The sequence below is a fragment of the Cercospora beticola genome, chromosome 1, assembly GCF_033473495.1.
Source record: "Cercospora beticola chromosome 1, complete sequence".
Lineage (NCBI taxonomy): Eukaryota > Fungi > Ascomycota > Dothideomycetes > Mycosphaerellales > Mycosphaerellaceae > Cercospora > Cercospora beticola.
Genome location: NC_088935.1, coordinates 5,306,615 through 5,327,110, shown reverse-complemented (window position 1 = coordinate 5,327,110; position 20,496 = coordinate 5,306,615). Strand labels below are relative to the sequence as shown.

The 20,496-nt window shown below is 52.8% G+C and overlaps 7 protein-coding genes across 7 annotated transcripts; 4 read left to right on the top strand and 3 right to left on the bottom strand.

Moving 5' to 3' along the window:
• RHO25_002115 (uncharacterized protein) lies at positions 1 to 467 on the top strand (the record flags this gene model as incomplete). Its single annotated transcript, XM_023594701.2, has 2 exons — positions 1 to 254; positions 326 to 467. 2 exons carry the CDS (start codon positions 1 to 3, stop codon positions 465 to 467), a joined length of 396 nt encoding a protein of 131 aa, XP_023459446.1.
• A 393-nt stretch (positions 468 to 860) lies between these two features.
• On the bottom strand, positions 861 to 6,657 carry MOT1 (TATA-binding protein-associated factor mot1; the record flags this gene model as incomplete). Its single annotated transcript, XM_023594700.2, has 2 exons — positions 861 to 6,546; positions 6,644 to 6,657. 2 exons carry the CDS (start codon positions 6,655 to 6,657, stop codon positions 861 to 863), a joined length of 5,700 nt encoding a protein of 1,899 aa, XP_023459449.1.
• Positions 6,658 to 8,789: 2,132 nt separating this feature from the next.
• Positions 8,790 to 9,574, bottom strand: CRP46 (60S ribosomal protein uL13; the record flags this gene model as incomplete). The annotated part of the gene is made up of 3 exons (XM_023594699.2): positions 8,790 to 9,235; positions 9,324 to 9,459; positions 9,554 to 9,574. The coding sequence occupies 3 exons, from the start codon at positions 9,572 to 9,574 to the stop codon at positions 8,790 to 8,792; spliced, it is 603 nt and encodes a 200-aa protein (XP_023459448.1).
• Positions 9,575 to 10,398: 824 nt separating this feature from the next.
• RHO25_002112 (uncharacterized protein) lies at positions 10,399 to 11,328 on the top strand (the record flags this gene model as incomplete). Its single annotated transcript, XM_065602177.1, has 1 exon — positions 10,399 to 11,328. One exon carries the CDS (start codon positions 10,399 to 10,401, stop codon positions 11,326 to 11,328), a length of 930 nt encoding a protein of 309 aa, XP_065458249.1.
• A 711-nt stretch (positions 11,329 to 12,039) lies between these two features.
• Positions 12,040 to 13,833, top strand: RHO25_002111 (uncharacterized protein; the record flags this gene model as incomplete). The annotated part of the gene is made up of 1 exon (XM_023594697.2): positions 12,040 to 13,833. The coding sequence occupies one exon, from the start codon at positions 12,040 to 12,042 to the stop codon at positions 13,831 to 13,833; it is 1,794 nt and encodes a 597-aa protein (XP_023459450.1).
• Positions 13,834 to 15,249: 1,416 nt separating this feature from the next.
• On the top strand, positions 15,250 to 15,612 carry RHO25_002110 (uncharacterized protein; the record flags this gene model as incomplete). Its single annotated transcript, XM_023594696.1, has 1 exon — positions 15,250 to 15,612. The coding sequence occupies one exon, from the start codon at positions 15,250 to 15,252 to the stop codon at positions 15,610 to 15,612; it is 363 nt and encodes a 120-aa protein (XP_023458236.1).
• Positions 15,613 to 18,979: 3,367 nt separating this feature from the next.
• On the bottom strand, positions 18,980 to 20,183 carry RHO25_002109 (uncharacterized protein; the record flags this gene model as incomplete). Its single annotated transcript, XM_023594694.2, has 3 exons — positions 18,980 to 19,091; positions 19,160 to 19,483; positions 19,552 to 20,183. The coding sequence occupies 3 exons, from the start codon at positions 20,181 to 20,183 to the stop codon at positions 18,980 to 18,982; spliced, it is 1,068 nt and encodes a 355-aa protein (XP_023458234.2).
• Positions 20,184 to 20,496: the final 313 nt, after the last annotated feature.

The window sequence follows — 20,496 nt, the reverse complement described above, 5'->3', positions numbered from 1 at the left end:
ATGTACAAACTCTTCGTCATAGCCGCAGCCCTCGTGGCCTCCAGCACCGCCCAATTCTTTCCTGGAGGCCAGACCCTCTACGGAGGCCAATGCGACTACCAAGGCTTCCTCAACTGCCAAACCCAACAACAGCAAGGCAAACCAGAAGCAGCTCAAGGTTGCGTCCAGATTGAGGGCGGAGGCCCCAACTGTGTCACACAGACGACCGTCTGCGACCAGCAATGCGTGCGCGGTTACGCTTACCAGAAGGTCAAGTAAGTCAATCAACTCCAATCGCTGTACGAGTGGTGATGCGGGATGTGTGGCTGACATTGATACCTCTTAGCTCCAATGATCAATCCTGCGTCTGCAGTCTCCGGGACGCAGCCTGCTATATCGGTCAAGACCAGAGCCGATGCGGCGCGCCATTCGATGGCGGTTTTGACGGCGGTTGGGGATCCACAGGCGGCAGGAACTGGCAGGCCTAGACCATTCACCTTGGACATGGTCCTCAAGCTCGACGTCGCGACCGACTCGAGACTCGAGCCTGCTGTCCGAATGGGAGAGTGGACGGAGGATGAGCATTGGGCGTCATTCCTTCTAGCGTTGTGTTAGCTCCACATTGTATAGCTGAACTTCAAATTGAAATAACCAGCTTCATCGCACAAATTGTATTGCCGTTGATGATCCATTCTACGCGATACTGATACAATGTCCACACCATTCCATTCCATGCATGCATTTCCATTCGGGGGTGGAGCGAATCCTACGCCTCGCTCTTCAGTATCTCCATTTCCGTTCCCCTTGCCTGTACGTCGCATTTCCGGACCAACGCCATGCTATACTACAACTACAGTTCCGGATCAATCGCGCCCATTGTTTCATGCTTTCATCGTCTTCAAGAACCCATCGAGATTGAACTCCTCTTCATACTGCTTATCATCCCAGAGCTCACTGAGCTCATCCAAAATGCCCCTCTTGCCCTTTTCACGCATGTTGCCTTCTGCATCAACAGCGTTCGACTCATCAACGCCATTCGCTTCAGGCTTATCACTGATCGCAAGATTCGGATCCGTCTCGCCTAAGTTGAACAGGTCGAGAATCTGATCCGTTTCCATCGTGCCTAGACCCGCGTTCTGCTGATTGACGACAGTCGACGCAACGTCGATCTTAAAACGCTGAAGATTGAGAATCTTCTCCTCGAGTGTGCCCCTCGTTATGAGGCGATAGACATTGACGACTTTCTTTTGTCCTATACGATGAGCCCTGTCCATAGCCTGCAAATCCTTCTGTGGATTCCAGTCGTGCTCCACGAAGATGACAGTATCAGCTCCTGTCAGATTGAGACCGAGACCTCCGACGCTGGTGGTCAGCAAGAGACAGTCGATCGACGGATCAGAATTGAAACGGTTGACAATGTCTTGACGTTTCGACGCTTCAACAGAACCGTCTAGGCGTGCAAAGGTGGCGCTTGGCAACATCTTCTTCAGGACGGTGCTCTCAACCATGTCTAGCATCTCTTTCATTTGACAGAAGATCAGGACACGATGCTGAGACACGGCTTGATCGGCAGACGGCACGCCGCCATCATTGGTGGAGTCCACTCCGATACCGCAGTCAAGTAATAAGTCGCGCAGAGCAGTCAGCTTCGGGGCGTGCTTGGGGTCTTTCAAGGTAGATCCTTGCTTTGCGAGCATGTCCTGGATAGCACCGTACTGTTTGTGATCTTCCTTCACGACCATGGCTGGCGAGTTGCAGAGTTTTCGCATGTACTGTAGGGCTTGGAAAATGTGCTGCTTCGCTTCCTTGTCAACGCTGCCGGCCATAGCCTGCAAAGTCTTCGACTCTTTCTTTGTGAAATCGTCGAACAGCTTCTTCTGCAGATCAGACAAGTCGCAGTAGTAGTTTTGCAAGATCTTCGGCGGCAAATCGTTGAGCACCTCCTCTTTCAGTCGCCGCAGCAAGAATGGCAAGACCTGCTTGTGGAGTGACTCGATTGCGAGCGCACCGGCTTCTTGTTCTTTGGACGAGGACTTGGCGAAACGACTCGCTGCGATCGGTTTCGCGAACCGATCTTGGAAGACCTTCTCCGTTCCGAGGAAGCCGGGCATGAGGAAATCGAACAGTGACCACAATTCGAGCACGTTGTTTTGAATTGGGGTTCCCGACAGGATCAGACGGTGATTGCTCATCAGGCGCTTCACTGCCTGTGTGACCTTGGCCTTGGGGTTCTTGATGAGATGCCCTTCGTCAAGCACACAGTAATTCCAGGCGATCGGCAATAGAACCTCGACATCATTTCGTGCGATCTCATACGACGTGATGACAATATCGGCAGTGCCCAGCTGGTCGCGCACCTTGCCACGCTCGAGAGGCGGACCGGCGTAAGCCACTGCCGTCAAGAAAGGTGCATATGTGCGAATTTCCTGCTTCCAGTGCCCAGTCAATGTCGGCGGGCAAATAATAATGGATGGCAAACGACGCTGATCGGGTGCCTGTGTCTTCGCGAATTCCTCAGCTCGCATATGGTGATCGGAGGCCACAATACAGAGAGTCTGAAGCGTCTTGCCGAGACCCATGTCATCACACAGTACACCATGAAGGTTGTACCTGTTGAGGAAGGCCAGCCAATTGACACCTTCTTGCTGATACGAACGCAACTCGGCCTTGATGGCAACAGGAATAGAGAACGGCTCGACTTTCTTCGGGTCCAGCATCTGTGAGATAAACTTGCGCTCACGTTCTCGTCCTTCGAGCAGCGACTTTGGAAGGCCCTCTGGATCGGGAATACCAGCTTCAAGAGGTACAAGTTTGACGAGAGTGGCGAATGCGGTAGTGGCAATCAATCGTACACCTGGATCCGAATCGCTCATGCGTCCCAGTACTGGCACCAGAAGGAAGATGACATATGGCAAGATCCCGTCTCCCATGACTTGAATGAGGTGGTAGATGCATTCGATAGCACCCTGTCGCTGTACGACTTCGTGGGCATTGTTGATCGGAGGAATGACCTGCTCGACGAGCATGGTGAAGCCTTGAACAGTAATGACGCTGCAGACACTAGCGAAGCATTTAGCTGCAGTGTAGCGCAAGACTGCCAGCCTACTCTGCAATGCGCGAGCAATGAAAGGTAGCAGTGATAGCACCCAAGGATGTAGTGCAGGATCAAGAGTCGCCACCAAGGCTCTCAACGTCGACATAGCATCCACCGCCTCTTGGCCGATGGTAGTGTCCGGGTCCATGATGTCGGCAGGCAGATCGTTTGTGAAGCAATGCTGCACCGGACCTTCGATGAGACCTTGCAGTCGCGGGACCTTCTGGAAGATCTCGGCGCCGAACTTGATGCACAACTGCTCGAGGGCATCCTTGGCACCTCGTCGTGTGATGCGCGCAGCCTTGACCTCGCGCTCGTATTTGGCAGCATCAGGACGGTCCTGGATGTCCTCGTCCTTTTGCAATGAGAGTATGCCAACCTCTTTGTCTGCGTTGGGGTGGAATTCGGGGGTCTCGCCAGTCTCCATGCAGCAGAATTTGACCAAGTTGCCTACGACCTTCTCAACTACCTTGTGTCGCTCGTTGGCAACTAGTTGTGCAATGAGATCTGCAACTGCAGATGCCGTCCTGTGTTGCAGGTCCAGATTCTCTTCCTCCTTCACACTGTCCATCACAGCTTTGATCGTGAACTGTGGCTTCTTTGGAATTGCCTGGAACGCTATCAGTGCAGCCGCTGCTGATGAACGGATGCGCAAGTCGGCTTTCGCTCTCGCAGTTTGGGCATCTGAGATTGCGGTCTCTGCGTCGATCTTTGCAGTGCCCAGAGCCTCAGCGGCAGCCATGCGTTGCATTTTCGGTAGGCCTCTGTCCAGGCGGTCGTACTCAGCCGTAACGACTCGCTCAGCGTCAGCGATACCAAAGGCGTTCTTTCCCGCCTCAGGTTCTCCCTGACAGATAATCGGCATGATTGGGAGCTTCGAACCAGGAACATGAGCTTCCTTTTCGAAAGCGTTGAGCAGTTGCTGACATTGTGCACGAGCAATGCGCAAATAGCTGCTGAGGTCGCTATACCAGCCAGGTCGTTCCTCTTCGAAGAGACTACGCAATTCGACGCAGGCATCTGAGGATAGCTGTTCATGTTCCGTCGTCGTGGTTGCGTATCCTTCAAATGCCATTGCCGTAAACAGCTGAGTGGAGCCGTAGGAGGATTTGAGACTTGGCAAAAGCTTTGGTCCGAAGTATGCGTGTCGCTGATCAGCCGGCCATAACGATATCGCTTTGCCCAGTGCACGCGTGGCGAAGATGCGGCTTCTGATCATGACATCGGCCCCGACCAGGTCGATATCGCCCTGCATGATTGCCGCATCGATGTTGTGTGTAGTTGTAGCCGGAGCTGGTGGCAGCGAGCTCTCCTTCTTGTCAGATTTGCGTCGCTTCTTAGCAGGTTCCGATCCATTCACAGGAGATGGTCTGTGAGCGCTGGCAAGAGGTGCGTATGTCTGTCCAGAAGGTTTGATGAATAGAGTGGCGTCCATGGGGATAGGGTGTCTGCTGATACCAATGGGATGTGTAGTCAGAGCCAGGAGAGGAACTGCGTGCGGTTCGAATTCTTGCTGGAAAGCAGATGGAGCCTTCAACGCCAAAGCATCGGCCAGCGCGTTCCATACTTCGAGTGACAGCTTGAGTACTCCATCGTTGCGCTCAACGAGCAGGTTCTGATAGACCAAACGAAGTGCTTTGCCATTGATCCAGCCTTTGGTGTCAGTGCCATCAATGTTAATGAATGTAAGCAGTGCGCGCAGCACAGCAGATCGCACACTCGTGATCGTGTGTCGCAGGAACGGGTACAATCTAGGTACCAGCTCATCGAAAGACTGCAGAGGATCTGCTGCCGCATTCTCCTTCATAGCTGACAACACTTCTGGGAAGCTGCAAAGCTTGGCGAGGAGATCCATGACCGAACCGGTACTAGCACTCAGGTCGTCGGACAGACTCGACAAACACTCCCATACCACTCCAATAAGGTGACCGAGCTCATCAGATCGAACGTTGACGAACTCCTTGGCGACAGGAATGAGTGTTGCGGCGCTGACAGCGCGGACGTCGTCATCCTGGTCTCCCAAGCCTTTGATGACACATTCGAGGACACCGTCCATTAGTGAACGGTCTTTGAAGAGAAGATCTGTGCGCACGGCGACCAGGTAGCGCATTCCTATCATGCCACCGTGACACGCGTGCCAGATTCTTCTCGACACTTTGAGGTCCTTTTGCATCACCAAGCGATACAATATCCGGTTGATCTCGTGCACTGAGGAAGCCGGTAGGAATTGAAGAAGCGCACCCAGAACCTGTCCAGCAGTCTCGCGAATGGGTGCGACGGCGTTGTCGGAGACGTAGTCAGCGAAACGATCTAGCATGAAAACACAGCATATCCGACAGGCGAGATCGTCCAGCCAGGCGCAATTCAGCTTCTCGTTCTCTTCCTTCGTCTTGTGTGCGCGCCGGCCAGCACCTGCGCCGTGGACACGTACAATCTCACGCAGGCCCATGGCAGCACCGTGGCGGATCTCCCAAGCTGGATCGAAGAGGTCGACGCTTAAGAACTCACACAGCCGCTCGAAAGGCCACTCGTTGCCTTCTTCCTCTGCATCACTGACCAGGGTAGACTTCTCCGCGATCGGCGCGCCTTTGAACTCCGAGACGACCTTGGAATCATCGTCGCCACCTTTGCGATCCAGTGAGAAATAGTCATTGTTTCCGTTGGTGTCGGGCTCCTGTTTGATTTCCTGCTTGATCTCGTCTGCAGGTGTTGGTGCCAAGCTGGTACTACCTCGTCTGACGGCAAAGTCGTACTTAAATTTCTTGTTGTCACGCTTCAGTTCCTCCTTGCGGCGTCGCTTGAGCATGTTGAGTTGTCGCTTACTCATCTCACCAGCAGCAGGAGTTTGAGGAGTTGCGTCTTCCGGCGATTTCATGACTGCATCATCGCTGCCATTCTTGCTGCCTTCAGTATCCAGTCGTGGCAGCGCAGGTGTAGCCAGATTCGATCTTATCGCGATGTCCTTTTCGCTGACCAGGTCATCTTCAGTGTACTCGCCACCAAGACCGAGACGCTTGACCAAGGTTTTCTTTTGTGCGGCGAGTCGTTGCGTGGCGTTGAGTCCAGCGAGCTTGAAATCATATTGCTTGCCCGCACTTCCGAGCAATTCTTTACCATAGGTCAGGATAGCTTCCACATCCAGAGTGGCCAGTGCGAGTTGCTCGGCAGAATTGGAGATCGCCGCGTCTTCCTTCTTGACATCTTCGACGCCATCTGCTTTGATTTCGTTTCCAGCATCGTCCAGCGTGGCGTTGGGGTCATACTTCTCCGCATGCTCGACGATGCCGCCAATGGCGCGTGCAGCAGCTGTCCTCGTATCCCATGACGGTGATCTGAGATAAGGTACAACACGCGTAAGGAGATTGAATAGTTCGTCAGGATGGTTCTTCTGAACGTCTGCCAGCTGCTGCGCGGCAGTATTTCGAATTAATTGTGTGGAGCCAGTCTCCAAAAGGACGACCAAGCGGTCGAGTCTGTTCCGCACGATCAGTACAGGACGTGGTGGAGGTGGATACCAATGTCACGTGCGGGAGTCGCTAGTGCGATATGAGTGACATGCATCATGCTTACCGTGAAGTCGTCATCTTCGTATTAGCAAACGCGGCTCAGATCATGAACCAACAACGCCCATCGAATGCAAAAAGACAAGAACAAATTGAAAGGCGTCCATCGAGATGCCTAGTCCATTTGCACCAAAGAGCGTGTGGGTGTGTGGGTGGGCGGAGGTGCAGGGCACGGAGTCATGTGGTGTGCGCAGCGAACGCCAATCTTCGGCGGTCGCAGCAGAGCTTTCCGTTGCTTGCACTTTCGCGCGCGAGGATTTGCTCGCGCCTTATGAATTGCGGTCGCGAGCGAAAATGGCACTAGCGGGATGGCCCGCTGCGGGAACGTGACCAGCCAGCAGGAAAGCGCAGCCAGCAGGAAAGCGCAGCCAGCCAGCGCTCCGTCACTTCCTCAAACGACGACTTGCTCTAACGCGAAAAACTTCCTCACAACGACCACTGCCTTGGCCGCCACTCTTGCGGGAGGCAGAACAGTTTTGCTATGAATTCCGTGTTTGCCAGCGTGTGCAAACAATGATGTTGTCCGACTTGCACTCGCAGCAGAGTTAAGCCATACTTTAGCAAAAAGGCTTGATCCACCCCTTGCAGCCTCACATTTGCGATCAATCCAGCACAAGAGATAACAATTGTTCACGATCTCATCAACCTCACTTGCTAACTTCACGTTCACTGTACCTACCTGTTATGTCCCTGCAGACAGCGGACCTGTTGCCTTTCTGCTCCCCGCAAACAAGCGGTCAACGGCCCCCAAAACGCCCAGCGTTTGCTCTTGTGAGGACCAGGCACGAAAACCACAGGAACTTGGACCGATCCTCAACCTGCTGCGTTTCGGATTCGGTGCTGCAAGAAACCCTTTCTCTTCCGTGACGCCCGGGATGTCGTGTGCGCCCGCAGTACCTTCTCGAGCTAGCATAACTTTGTCCTTTCTCTTCAAACACCACGTTACATGTTCTGCGAATACACACACTGATCATCACTCACCATTAACATCCGTTCATGCAAACACTGCTCTATTTGATGCCGGTAAATTGAGATCTGGGTTGCTAAATTCCACGTGTCTCGGAAATGCGTGCGGGAGCTTGTGTCGCCTCCCAAGACTCAACTAAGCAGGGATGATCGTCTTCATCAAACGGCCACCGATTTGCACAGCTTGTTTGACAACCGCTCTCCGTCGACAAGGAGAGTTTCACGACACTCTTGCTCTCGTGAAGCATGAGCACGCTTATCACATTTCCTTAAAGTGGTGTGCCTATTTCAGCAAGATGGCGAGCTGAGCACATCATCTCCCGTCTCCGCATAGAGCTTGGAGCTTCAGGCTTGCCCGCGATCTACAGTGGCTCAGTCGAGATGCTGACATGCCGTTGATCAGATTCGAAGGAGTCAGAGACAAATGAGCATGCGACCATAGGATCAAGACGTAGACTACAATGCACGAGTCAGGCGATATACAAGGACAACATTACATGGCACGCAGGAGGTAGGAAGAATGACATGGCTGCACCAGCAATGCTGAGCCGACAGTGCAGTGCCACGGCATACAAGCAAGGAGGCATGAACGGCGTGCGTTCGAGAGAACGGCTGAGCGGAGACCTTGAATCAAAGGCGATACCAAGGCCAGCCCTCATGCACCTGAGCTCTAGACGACCAAGTGCCACGTGCCATCGAAGCAGCAGCAACATGGGCGTAGCAGAGTACAGTCCTGCCAGTCCCGCATGCCACAAGACCGTAAGGTCGTGGTAACTGCAAAGCAGCTTTGTACAAAGTTGTACAAGCAGACACAATCGTGCCATATCCCCCAGAGACAACAGACACGCACAAAGGCGTAAGACCCAGTTATGCACGAAGCAAAGTCGGGTAGTAGCAGTGACGCATCGAAGCGTATGCTAAGGGTACAGTGCCATGCAAGATGGACAACTGTCTCGAAGAAATTGAACGCTCTTCGGGGCATAGCTTTTCATTGAAAGCAATCGTGATACGCTTTATCCTCTCTTCATGCTGACGACCTGAGTGCCGGAGACAAAGTCTCGTCGCTTCCACCCTGAACGCCTTGCTCCGAGGGTATGGGTATGCCTCATGCGAAGACAGCAGCCGGAAGCCGTGGCCTCCTCTGCGTTATATCACCTCTTGCCAAAATCCATGCTTTTTCTTTCCATCTAGTAACCGTAAGAGGCCAATTGCTTCTGGACATCGGAGGAAACCTTCGACTGGGCATCGGCGAGCTTGGCGCGGGCAGCCTTCTTCTTCTCGTAGTATGCCTGTCCCTTGACCTTGCGTCTCTCCTCGAGGCGCTCGACAACGTCCTGGTACTTCCAGCCGAACTCGTGGCCAAGACGGCCGACAGTGCAGTACTTGCGGCCAGGCTTGAGGCGGAGGACGCGGAGAGCCTGTGGGACGACCTGGCGCTTCTTGTGGTCGTATGGTGGTGGGATGCCCTCGAAGGTCTTCAGGCGCTCAAGTGCTTTGGCGCCACGCTCGGTCTTGTGTGGGATCATACCACGGACGGTGCGCCAGAACATCTTGGCTGGCGAACGGTAGTGCCATGGACCACCACGGGTTGCGTTGTAACGAGTCTGCTTGCGCATGAAGGCCTGGTACTTCACTGTGGGAAGGAGTTAGTGGCTGGCCAATGCGAGATCGTAGGAGTGCCGATTGATTCTGTCGAATTTCGCGGTCTGAGGTGGACGTACGCTTTGCGCGGAAGAACTCGCCGGAGATGTTGAGGGCCTCGCAGCGGACAACGACAATCTTTTGGCCATTGAGGAGCTGCTTGGCCACGGTCGAGGCGAGACGACCGAGAAGGTGTCCCTTGCCGTCAATGACAATCTGTAAATTCACGTCTTAGCAACCAGATCTCCAGCCCAGGAAGCACCATAATTCTGCGCGCATGTGTTGTGCGCATGAGATCGCGAGAACGTACCACCGGCTCGAAGGTCGACATGTTGGCGATTTGGTCGTTGGGTGATGGGTGGGTTGTCGTGGCTTCCAGTCACTGGGGAGAAGCTGTTTCTCTGCTGATCGCAGAATTGGAGAGTGCGCCAAGAATTTAGCGCTCTTCTTGCCTCAGGCCCCCACGCTCCGGACATGGCCTCCGATCCATGGAACGGCGTCAAAAGAAAAGCATCTCACATGCAGACTATCGCATGACCCCGGGAGTGATCCGGATGCGGTGCAGACGGTCTATCGAGCTCACAGTGGGCGATCTGTCCAACATGTGTCGAGAGTGCGAGAACAACGCGCTCAGCGACAGTTCTTCCGTGAGGCGCTTCGTATGGCAAGTAGCCAGACCCCACTAGACCCAGCGTCATGTAATCTCTAGCGAGGCGCAAAGGAGGACTTTGGACATTTGGCTTGTCGCTGTCGCAAGGATCTCGCACAATTGTTGGAGCACACTACGTAACGCACTCCCTCATCGCGCACCACACCCTCCCGCCTCATATTATTGCTCGTCTCCCACTAGACTCTGGTTCAACTTCCGCAATCGTGGCGTCCTCCAGCGTGCTCGAGAACGTATACAATTCCATCATCCAGACCAACTTATCGAGTCTGCTGCCACTGCCCGCCAACCTCAGTGCGACGGTTGAACAAGCGACTAAGGTGGTTGAGGGCCTTCTGGGCATCTCACTCAGAAACCACGTCCCTTCCGAGGAGCCTGCCACCGCCTACAAACGGCTGTCGGCCACCTTCCTCGACTTCGTCGCCGGCCGAACGGCGCTAGAGAACACGTCCATATTCCTCGCATTCACCACATTTCTATTCCTAGCCATGTCGTGGGCATCACGCTTCGGCGGCACGTTGGGCCGGTTTTCGCCATTCACTCGATCACCGCCTCAAGGCCCCACCAAAGTCAGTGACGCCGACTTCAGCTACATTACAGCCGACGACTTGCGGAAACACCAAGCTGAATCTATGGCGCAGCAACAGACAGAAGTCGACATGGGTCCACCGCGCGATACGGACGTGCTGATTCTCCGTAACAAGAAGAAGGAATACGCTGTGCACTTTCCTGCCTACAGCATTGCCAAAGGCGAGCTCACCGTGGGGAAAGTGAGAGATCAGGCTGCGAAGGCAACGCAATCAGATGCGCGACGAATCAAGCTGTTGTACAAGGGCAAGAACTTGAAGGACGACTCGAGATACTGCAACCAGGAGGGGCTGAAAGATGGCGCAGAATTGCTGTGCACCATTGCTGAGGGGATCTCATCGCCGAGCGATAGTGAAGACTCGGACGATGAGTTTGCAGGAATCAATGGCGCGGGTGGAGCAGACGGCGAGGGCAAGCGTAAACGCAACAGAGGCAAGAAGACGAAGCGCCGGAACAAGCGTGAACAATCGGGCACGTCGACACCGCAGTCTGGCGATCCTTCGCTGGGAGTGCCAAACGGCCAGCAGGGCTCTCGCGCTCAATCACCTCGACCACCACCATCTCCTGCCACTCCTCTTGACAAGCTCAACGCGCTCCACCTGAAACTGCAAGAGTTTGTGCCTGCGTGCGAGGAATTCCTGGCATCACCTCCAAGCGATCCGGCAAAGAAAGACTTCGAGCACAAGCGGTTGACCGAGACCATTTTGACACAAGTCTTGTTGAAGACAGACGGCGTCGAGACCGAAGGCGACGAGGAGGCTAGGGCGAGAAGAAAGGCGCTTGTGAAGGAGACTCAGTCTTGGCTCAACAAGCTGGATGCGGCGAGGTAAAAATGGGCACGGCGTATGTGTTGGACGGCACTCTTTACTTCTTCTATTAGCGATCACTTGCACGAACGACGCGGACAGCATTGCATGACGAGGCGAGGCGTCGAGGTATTGCAGGACATTGAGCTCGTCTTGGATCGGGTCTGAAGCGTTTATGTAGCTACAGAGCGATGAATATGACCCAACCTGGTCGAAGACTAGAAAGCACGCCTTAAGCAACACTTGTCTCCACTTGACTGTCCACGGCATGCATTCCCTGGACAATACTGCTCATTCACGACATCTGTTCCGACTCATGCTTGGTGGTGGAGGATACGTCGGATCCGACATCAGGAAGCGAATGCGATGACGCTCCACATCTCCGGGTTTCGCCCGCGTCCCTCGCCCGCGCTGTCCAGCCACGCTACCTCTGCCCAGCAACTCCGCAGTTGACCGTAAACTCTCTTTACCGTGGTGAGCTCACCTGGGCCTGGTATAGATGAATGCGCGGGCCTGTCGCTCTGCTTTACTCTTTTCTTTGGTTGGTATTCAGGTCCTCCCCCTTCTTGTCTCAAACCTACCACTCCAACGTACATCGAGCCAACGCAGGAACGAGAGTCTCGTCCTTGACGTCTACACCCAAGCCTTGTCTCATCCCTTCCACGCATATCGTACACAGTCCAGACTCAATTGACGAATAGGTGACCTATATCGATCCCTCTCGCTTCGCCCACCATGTCGTCAGCCATGAAGCGACTCTCGACGCTTGCCGCGCACTTCGCTCCTTCTTCAAGCTCGCCCACAGCAGCAGACAACAGCACAACCGACAATATGGCGACCAACGGAGCGCAACAACCTTACCACATTCACCAGCTAAGCCCTACCTTCTTCCTGCCCAGGGCAGCTGCGATCGAGCCTAATGCAATCGCTTCTGTACACAAGACCGCCAATGGCAAGATGCTGCGAAGGACATATCAAGAGACAGCAGATCGAGCTCGAGGATTGGCATACTACTTGAAAAAGCATGGTTTCAAGAGAGTGGGCATCCTCTGCACCAACACGCCAGCATTTCTCGAGGCTATCTACGGCATCGGTGGTGCCGCTGCAGTCAATGTAGCGATCAATTACCGTCTCAAGATGGACGATATCACATATATCTTCGATCATGCCGAGGTTGATTTTATAATCGTCGACGCTGAGTTTCGACACCTGCTCGATGGGTTCCGAAAGCAGCATCCAAAGATCCCGTTCATCGTGGATACAGATACCGATCAAGATACTGGCGAGTTCGATCAGGCAGTTCTCGAAGGTCTGAAGCACGATTCGCAATCTGGTGGACAAGGCTGGGCAGGCCTCGAGACACAAGTCGCTCACGAGGACAGCTTGGTCGCTCTCGCATATACATCTGGCACCACTGCTCGGCCGAAGGGTGTGGAATACACGCACCGCGGTGGCTATCTCGCAGCATTGGGCAATGTGGTTGAGTCCAACTTGAATGTTCCACACCCTGAAGCTAGCAGAGCGCACTATCTCTGGACGCTCCCAATGTTCCACGCCATGGGTTGGACCTTTCCTTGGGCTGTGACAGCTGTGCGTGGAACTCACTACTGTCTCCGCAAGATCGATTATCCCTACATCTGGAAGCTCTTGAAGGAGGAACAAATCTCGCACTTCAATGCTGCTCCAACAGTCAACACTCTCCTTCTCGCCGATTCCAACGCCACCAAACTCGCTCACCCAGTGCGCGTGACAGTGGCTGCCTCGCCACCAACAGCTCATCTCTTCCAGCAAATGGAAGAGCACAACCTACGACCAGTCCACGTCTACGGCCTTACAGAGACCTACGGCCCCATCACAAAAGGCTACCAGCTACCCGAATGGGAAAATCTCGAGACAAAGGAGAAGTACGCCAAAATGGCCCGCCAAGGCCACGGTTTCATCACCTCACTACCTGCCCGTGTTATCAAAACCAACCAAGACGAATCGGGCTCGTGGGACGCTTCCGAGGTCATCGAAGATGTCGTCAAAGACGGCAAAGAGATTGGTGAAATCTGTTTCATTGGAAATATTTGCGCTCGAGGTTACTACAAAGATGCGGCAGCAACGAAGAAGCTTTTCATTGGAGGTGTACAACATTCTGGTGACCTGGCTGTCTGGCATCCCGACGGTGCGATCCAAATCCTCGATCGCGCAAAAGACATCATCATTTCCGGCGGAGAGAACATCTCTTCCGTTGCATTAGAGGGCATGCTAGTCACGCATCCAGATATCTTGGAAGCAGCCTGTGTAGCTGTGCAGGATAAGCAATGGGGTGAGGTGCCGAAGGCTTTTGTCACAGTCAAGAGCGGAAAGAAGGACTTGAAGGGAACTGATATCATTGCGTGGGCGAAGAACGTTAGTGGGATCTCGCGATTTATGGTTCCGAAGGAGATTGAGATCATTGAGGAGTTGCCTAAGACGAGTACGGGCAAGGTGAGGAAGAATGTGCTCAGAGATTGGGCCAAGGGGAAGAAGAGGGAGGCTGAGTAACCGGGTTCGTAAGAACCATCTGGAAGGCCAAGGATGACGCCGCCCTCTCTTTCTGGGCGAAATGCTTGCTCCCTGTTTGATGGCAATGGTTGCCGATATGTTTGTGTGTATGTGATGATGCTGATGATGTTTGTTGCTGCTTCTATGAAGCTCTTTGTACAGAATGTTTGTTGATGTTTGTATAGTTCTTTTATCGACAAATTTCGAGCAAGCTTTCCGAGTTTTACAAGACATCTGCGTCCCATCCTCAAGTCAAGTCTTCTGTTCTGTACTATCAAGCACTTTCACATTCCAACATTTTCCATTATGTCCTTTCCTTCATCACATTTATTGTACACTTTCATCGACCAGATACAATATACACCAACCCTTCGACAAGTCATTTCCCAGCTCTGCGAGCACAGCTAGGATTTCAATCATGGACAACGAAACCTGCCAGGACTCATCAAAGCACTTTACAATTGTGACCGGTAATCGGCAGAAGCTGGATGATATCAAGGTCTTCTTCCAGACTACTCACGGCGCATGGCCCATCGCCATGTTCAAAACACTGCACCGTTCTGCCACCGCTCTTCGTCCAACACATACGACAACAACAAACTGATTCTCCTATTGGCCTGGATGCAAACATGGTCCGTTCGAATCTGCAACAGAGCTTCTTCAGCACCTCGAAGGCTTCACGGCGACGGATCAATCAGTAATTGCGGCTCTGCTTGCGTCGGATAGCAGTCCCACTGCTACGGAAATTCCTGAAGCATTCAACGACGCGTGGGATCTTCGGAATACGCTGAGATCGACTCTCATGTGGCGCTGTCCGGCAAAAACATTTGAATCAGGCCGGGCCGAGCATCGGGACGCTTCAAACGAGCGCAATTGTGCCCCACCTGCAACTTGGCGCCGCTGTCGATGACCAGGGGCAATTGACTCCAGAATGGAAGCCGATTGTTTGGAGTGGCGTGTTTTACTCTGGCTCAGTCGATGAAAGTCTCATTTGGTCGGAAATAGAAGACGTTGAAGACAGGCCAGAAGGCTCAGAGGAATTGGCTCTCGAGGGGGGGCTTACGAGTACGAGCTCGATCAATTCTCCCTAAACAGCACCACTGGCACAGGAAGGTGGATCTTGTCGGTTGGTGTGCTCAGAGCTGATGGGGATTGGCGAGCACATGAGCGACATCTTCTAGCTCGCTGTCTCCTGAAAAGTGCACCAGAAATCATATGATTCGCTGGAGGGCCCTCAGACGGCCTGTGCTTTTCGACTTGGGTGAATAGAGGTGCACATTCTCGGACTCGACGTCAACTTTGACACATGTGGATCTCAACTTTCAAGACCTCAGAACTACGTCTGACCGCCACTTCAGACTTTCCTTTCTATACACAACACAACTGAAGCACTATACGCACAACAACACAAGCAACATGTCTTCCTCAAGTGCAGCTTGCCAAAGCTTCCGCAACGGTTCGAGATCGAAGACCACCACAGATCATGCGTCTAACACTTCCGCAATCGCAAGCCAGGAAGCCGGCCAATATTCTCGACCTCCGCCAACCCGATTCGATGCCTATGGAGTCCCGCAATACTACATCGAAACCATCCTCGAATCCAAGAAGTTGGACGACGAAGAGGTCCAATACCTCATCCTCTGGGAAGGCTATCCCTTGGAAGAAGCGACTTGGGAGACTCGATCGACGCTGGGTGAAGATGCCCAGGAGGCAATCAAGGACTTCCAGAGGAGGGAGCGGGAGAAGAGGATGGCAGAGAGGCGGAAGGCTGGAGGGTGAAAGCGACATTGGTTGGCATCTATTCAACAAGACCTTGGACCCGTATTAGTTCTCTTGCCCTGTCGATCGATTCGACCAACATCTACTCGTCGCCCGATTCACCGCCGAGGCCTCAGACACCACAGACTTTACTCGCGACGTGGAAGATTCACAGCAGCAGAGATACAGTCGACCCCAAGGACCCGAACCTGTACCCGACATACCGCAGTCCCAAATCATCAAGAACCGGCTGTTCATCTGTGTTCCCGAAACAGAGTCCTCAAACAACGCAGTCCCCATCTTCTCCCAGAGGACCGAAGGGATCGACAAGATTCCAAAGAGCGGCAATACGAGTATGCCCGTATTTCGCAGACCAGTCAGACTACTCACGCTACCAAACATCAATACGACTTGACCATGCTCTGGTTCGAGAGTAGAGACCAGGATCCACACTGCTCAAATTTGGGAAAGAAAGTGGTATTCTTATCCTTCAACGCGAGCAGCCTGTTGCCCGATTTCGATGCACGATACACTGCCAGCAGCAAGGGGTTGCCTTCCTGCTCGTCAACAAATATCTCATTGACCACTGCAGTGCGCATTGCAATTCATCAGAGAACGTCGGCGGGAAGTAGCCCAGCAGCTGTTGCACTTCTCGATCTGATACTTCTTTGCTTTTGCTCTCGTTCTCCGAAATTGGTGAAGGATCTCATCTTGCACTCCGCAGAGATCATTAATTGAAAGAGTTTTCGTTTTCTCGCAGCGAAAAACGAAGGAAAACACCGCGGAGACTGAGCTCCAAGACCCACTGATCAATGGCCTTGGAAACGACTATGAAAGACACGGAGGACTCGACTGGACAATCTGTCACGAGGTCGAACTGCACCTCATGTGGTCTGAAGACGCCCGGGACCCGACTGTTCAATCAATGAAACAACAGTATAACAAGAACTCCGGTGGCATTTGTGGCAATTGAGAACCTCATACCATCGAGACAAGAATCTTCGATGGCCCATTTCGAATACTTCTCCTCGAGTTCCAGGAGGGACTTCAGCGAGCTCTTTCATCAACGACGCCCTAGGTCCGGTCTCTGGTGGTCTTTCCGAGAGTGACGAAGACAAGCTCGTTATCTGCTCCCTTTTTTTTTTTTTGACAACAACGCTAGCCCCTCGCCATAGCTTGCGGGCATCGAGAAATTGGCGCTTTTCAGAGTCCTACTTGTGTCTTCTTCGGCACAGCTGGCTAATAATTTCGTGGAGGAAGTGCCCATGACATTGCGGTGCTGAGAAGAACGGCCGAGACGCGTGCAGAACAAGGTATGCTGGGAGAAAGCTCGTTGATCCCTGGGAGAGATTGGCAAGAGTCCTAGCAGCACGCAAACGCGCCAGGAGAGGAAGGCATATGATACTCATCTAGGCTTGAATTTCGATGAGCTTAGCGATCGGTCTGATCCTTCAAGAATGAAAAAGCCTGTTACTGTCATGATGACCCGTTGTCCTGCATCTAATCTGAAGAATCAATTGAGACTTGCTAACGACTTCATCAAAGTCCTGTGCAATTCTGTACAAATTTCGAAAGGCGGAGTCATCAACGAGCATCCAAATGCCAGCATTCGACGCAAGTGATAGACATCCTTTTCTTTTTGCCATGCCCGTGCCCATCACCTATACAACTGTTGCGGACACTTATTGTGATTTTACATTGGCGAATGACCTTTCAGATCTGTCTTCCATACGCAATTCGGGCGTGTGGTCGGGTGTTCAGACAAGGCTGAGGCTGAGGCTCTCAGCCTTGCCGGTGCCGAAGATCGACGCCAAAGGCTCTGCGTGTAACGGCTGGCCAGGCTGAGATTGCGGTTCGAGACCCTTTGCGGGCGGTCAGTATGCAGCCATGCGCAGAAGCTGTAATAATTGGTTAGCCTTGCATTTGCAGGTACCTGGCGTGATTTGATGATCATGTAAATTGTTGTGCCCCTCGTGTCACTTGTCGGTCTCTCTCAGCCTTGCTCAGTTTTTGCTTTCATTTCAGTCGCAATTGTTCATTGTTCCAGTGCTCCTCTCGCCTTCAGGAGTGTAACTTGCAATGGCTTTAGAACTTCCTACTAGAGTGATAACCACCAGCACCTCTACAACAATCGAACTTCCCACCTACAGCGGATCTCCAGTATGGGGCTATGCTGTGTACCCTGCTTCAGCTGGCCTACCTGCACAGGCTCGAAGATTAGGAGCCACTTCGCCCGGTCCGCGGACCACAGTCGCAGTAGCACCCGGGTTCGCCTTATACTTTCCATTCTCTGCCGCTAATCCGACAAGAGTGACTTGGACTACGCTGGTCTCCGTACTAAATGATGTGTATCCCGGGGTTTATACACCTACAGGTGTGGCAGCGCTCCGCATAGTCGAAAGTGCGCTCACACCTATCACTTCTCTCAGTGACTCGGTAGTCTCCCTCAGTACCAGCGACACAATATACATTCCTATCACAATCAACCTCGCCACCCGCGTTGATATGAACGGTGGAATAGCAGTGCTCAGAGCTGCGGCCACACCGACATCACCGGCAGCTGGGACTAGTACCTCAGCTGGTACAGATACACCAGCAACATCAACTCGTGTAGAGAACACACCTGGCCCCGATGATGATGAGGCTCCTTCGACAGCGATTCTTGCTGGAGGTATAGTCGGGGGTGTCCTAGCTGCTATACTGCTCTGCGGGCTGCTCGGTTGCTTCTTGATTAGACGCAAAAGGTCAAAGCGTTCAGCACAAGCTAGCGAGGAAGGCAATAAAAACGCTCCTGGCTCGAAATCTGGCATGACGGGATCACAGAAGCAGAAGATGGACAATACCAATCCGCTTGTTATTGAGGTCGCAGATTCAAGTGCTGTTCCCATCTCAGACCTTTGGCTTGCTCCGAAAGGTAATAGAACTCGTTGGTGGCACTTTGGTCGCGAAGGAGGACGATAGTAAAGTTGCCAGGCTCTTCGGGACCATGCTCGAGCAGATCCACCGAATTTGTCGCATCGACGAATGGATGATATCGGAAAAATTTCAGGAGATCAGAAGTTCCTCGTCCAGGACATCAGATAAGTTGTGCTGGTTGAGAAAACTGAGGATTCTGGAAGGCGCCATTTTCTCAATGCCCGTCAGTTCGATTGGAGGAGATTTTGAAAAGGGCCTTAGCAGCGAGCGACTCCGTCGGGAAGGAACGCATGTGATGCTCGTGTGGGCTCGAGCGTCAATGAAGTTAGCGCCAGCCCCGTCGTATGGTCAATGAAATCTATTCCGTCGCTTCGTAATGACTCGTGGTCTGCGTCGAATTGAATGTCAACTGAGACCTGCCAAAAACTTCGCAAATCATGACATTCTGTACATCTGTCAAACTGTGAAGCAATCAATCAAGTTTCTCGCGCTTCAAATCCACCCATTTCATCACACCAGTCTTCGGATCGCAGTTCACATAGTCGAAATGTGCTTCGCCTGCTTTGAAGATCCAGACCTCGTGCCTATTTGTCACAGTCAGCCACATCACCTTACAGCCCAGCACGATATTAGCTGAAAAGTTACCACTCACCAAGTCATAAACTTCCTATTCTCTCCAAATTCTTTCGCATGCTTCATCATTCCATTGAAGATCTTCAAGTGGCTCGGATGTCGACTACTCCATTTTTCCAAACCTTTCCAATTTTTATGGAAGCCCGCTCCACAAGTTTCGAGAATTGAGTTTCCTTTGTCGTCAAGGTTTTGTAAGAAGCGTAAGCCGATTGTTCCGGTTTCTTCGGGATGAGTCCATAGGTAGTCCATGCCGCCCATAAGGGCTTCTTGGAGTTTGGTCTCATAGGCTTCGCGTTCGTCGGGAGGGCAGAGGGCCCACCATTGGCCGGAGCGGATATGGCACCTGATGGCGGGAGAAGTGGGTGTTAGGAATATTGAGGGAAAGTAAAAGAGACTGAATGAGCAGCTTACATGTTGTCATAGTTCGTTCCTGTCAGTCTCTCGCCAATTCCAACGGGCTCTGAGGAAGGAGTAGGGACATCTTTTGGCGTTTCAAAGAGGTCGTGAGCGGAAGCAGGAATGCGATCACGTCCCGCTCCCCAATATGCTGTCAATTCATGGTCTGGCTGCTCTACACCTGGTAATTGCGCAAGACCTGGTTTGTGGTCCAATCGAGCATAATTCGTTTCGAGTCTCTCGACTGGTGCGGCGAAATGTTCGAGCCATATCCCAATGTCCTGCTTGCTACTGCCCAGGCTTTGCCAAATCTCGGGCAGGTTGAGCTTCTGTAATGTAGTTTCGAAATCTGCCTGATTTGTCCAGTACGCTACCCACACTTTGGAGTCGACTAGGTCGAAACCGTGAGTGACCCGGAACGTATCTACTGCTGGTGGACGATGAGCGTCAAGTATGCCATCGATAATGTCTTCTGCCTCTTGGCGCTTTTGTACGTGATTGTTGTGACTCTGCACTCCGATGTATAGTGTATACACGTGGCTGACTTCACGTGGCAACTTGAGAGTCCATCTAGGAACTGGAGGTTTGTGGCCATTGGGCCGTTTGAGGGGATATGTTCGGCCTTCTTCGGGGCCGGCAGATGCCATTGTGGTGTGTTGGGAAGTGAAGCTGTAATTTATCCTAGTCCTGTACGCAATCCGGCATGGTCTGATCCGCGTCGTTGGTGAGATTAGTAGTCTGTGTAGCGATTGTCGAGTCATTGTTTTTGTTCATCACGATGTCATCGGGACGTCCGAGGAGACGATGTCGGCAGGAGCAATGTGCTTGGGCGCGCTTGGCGCTTCTCGTTTTGGCTGGCAGCTCGAAGTCACGACTGATACATCGCCGACTCTGCTCGCCCTCGATGTCGTCGTCCTTCATCTCCAGACGAACATGTGTCCTCACATCAGGCAGCTCGGA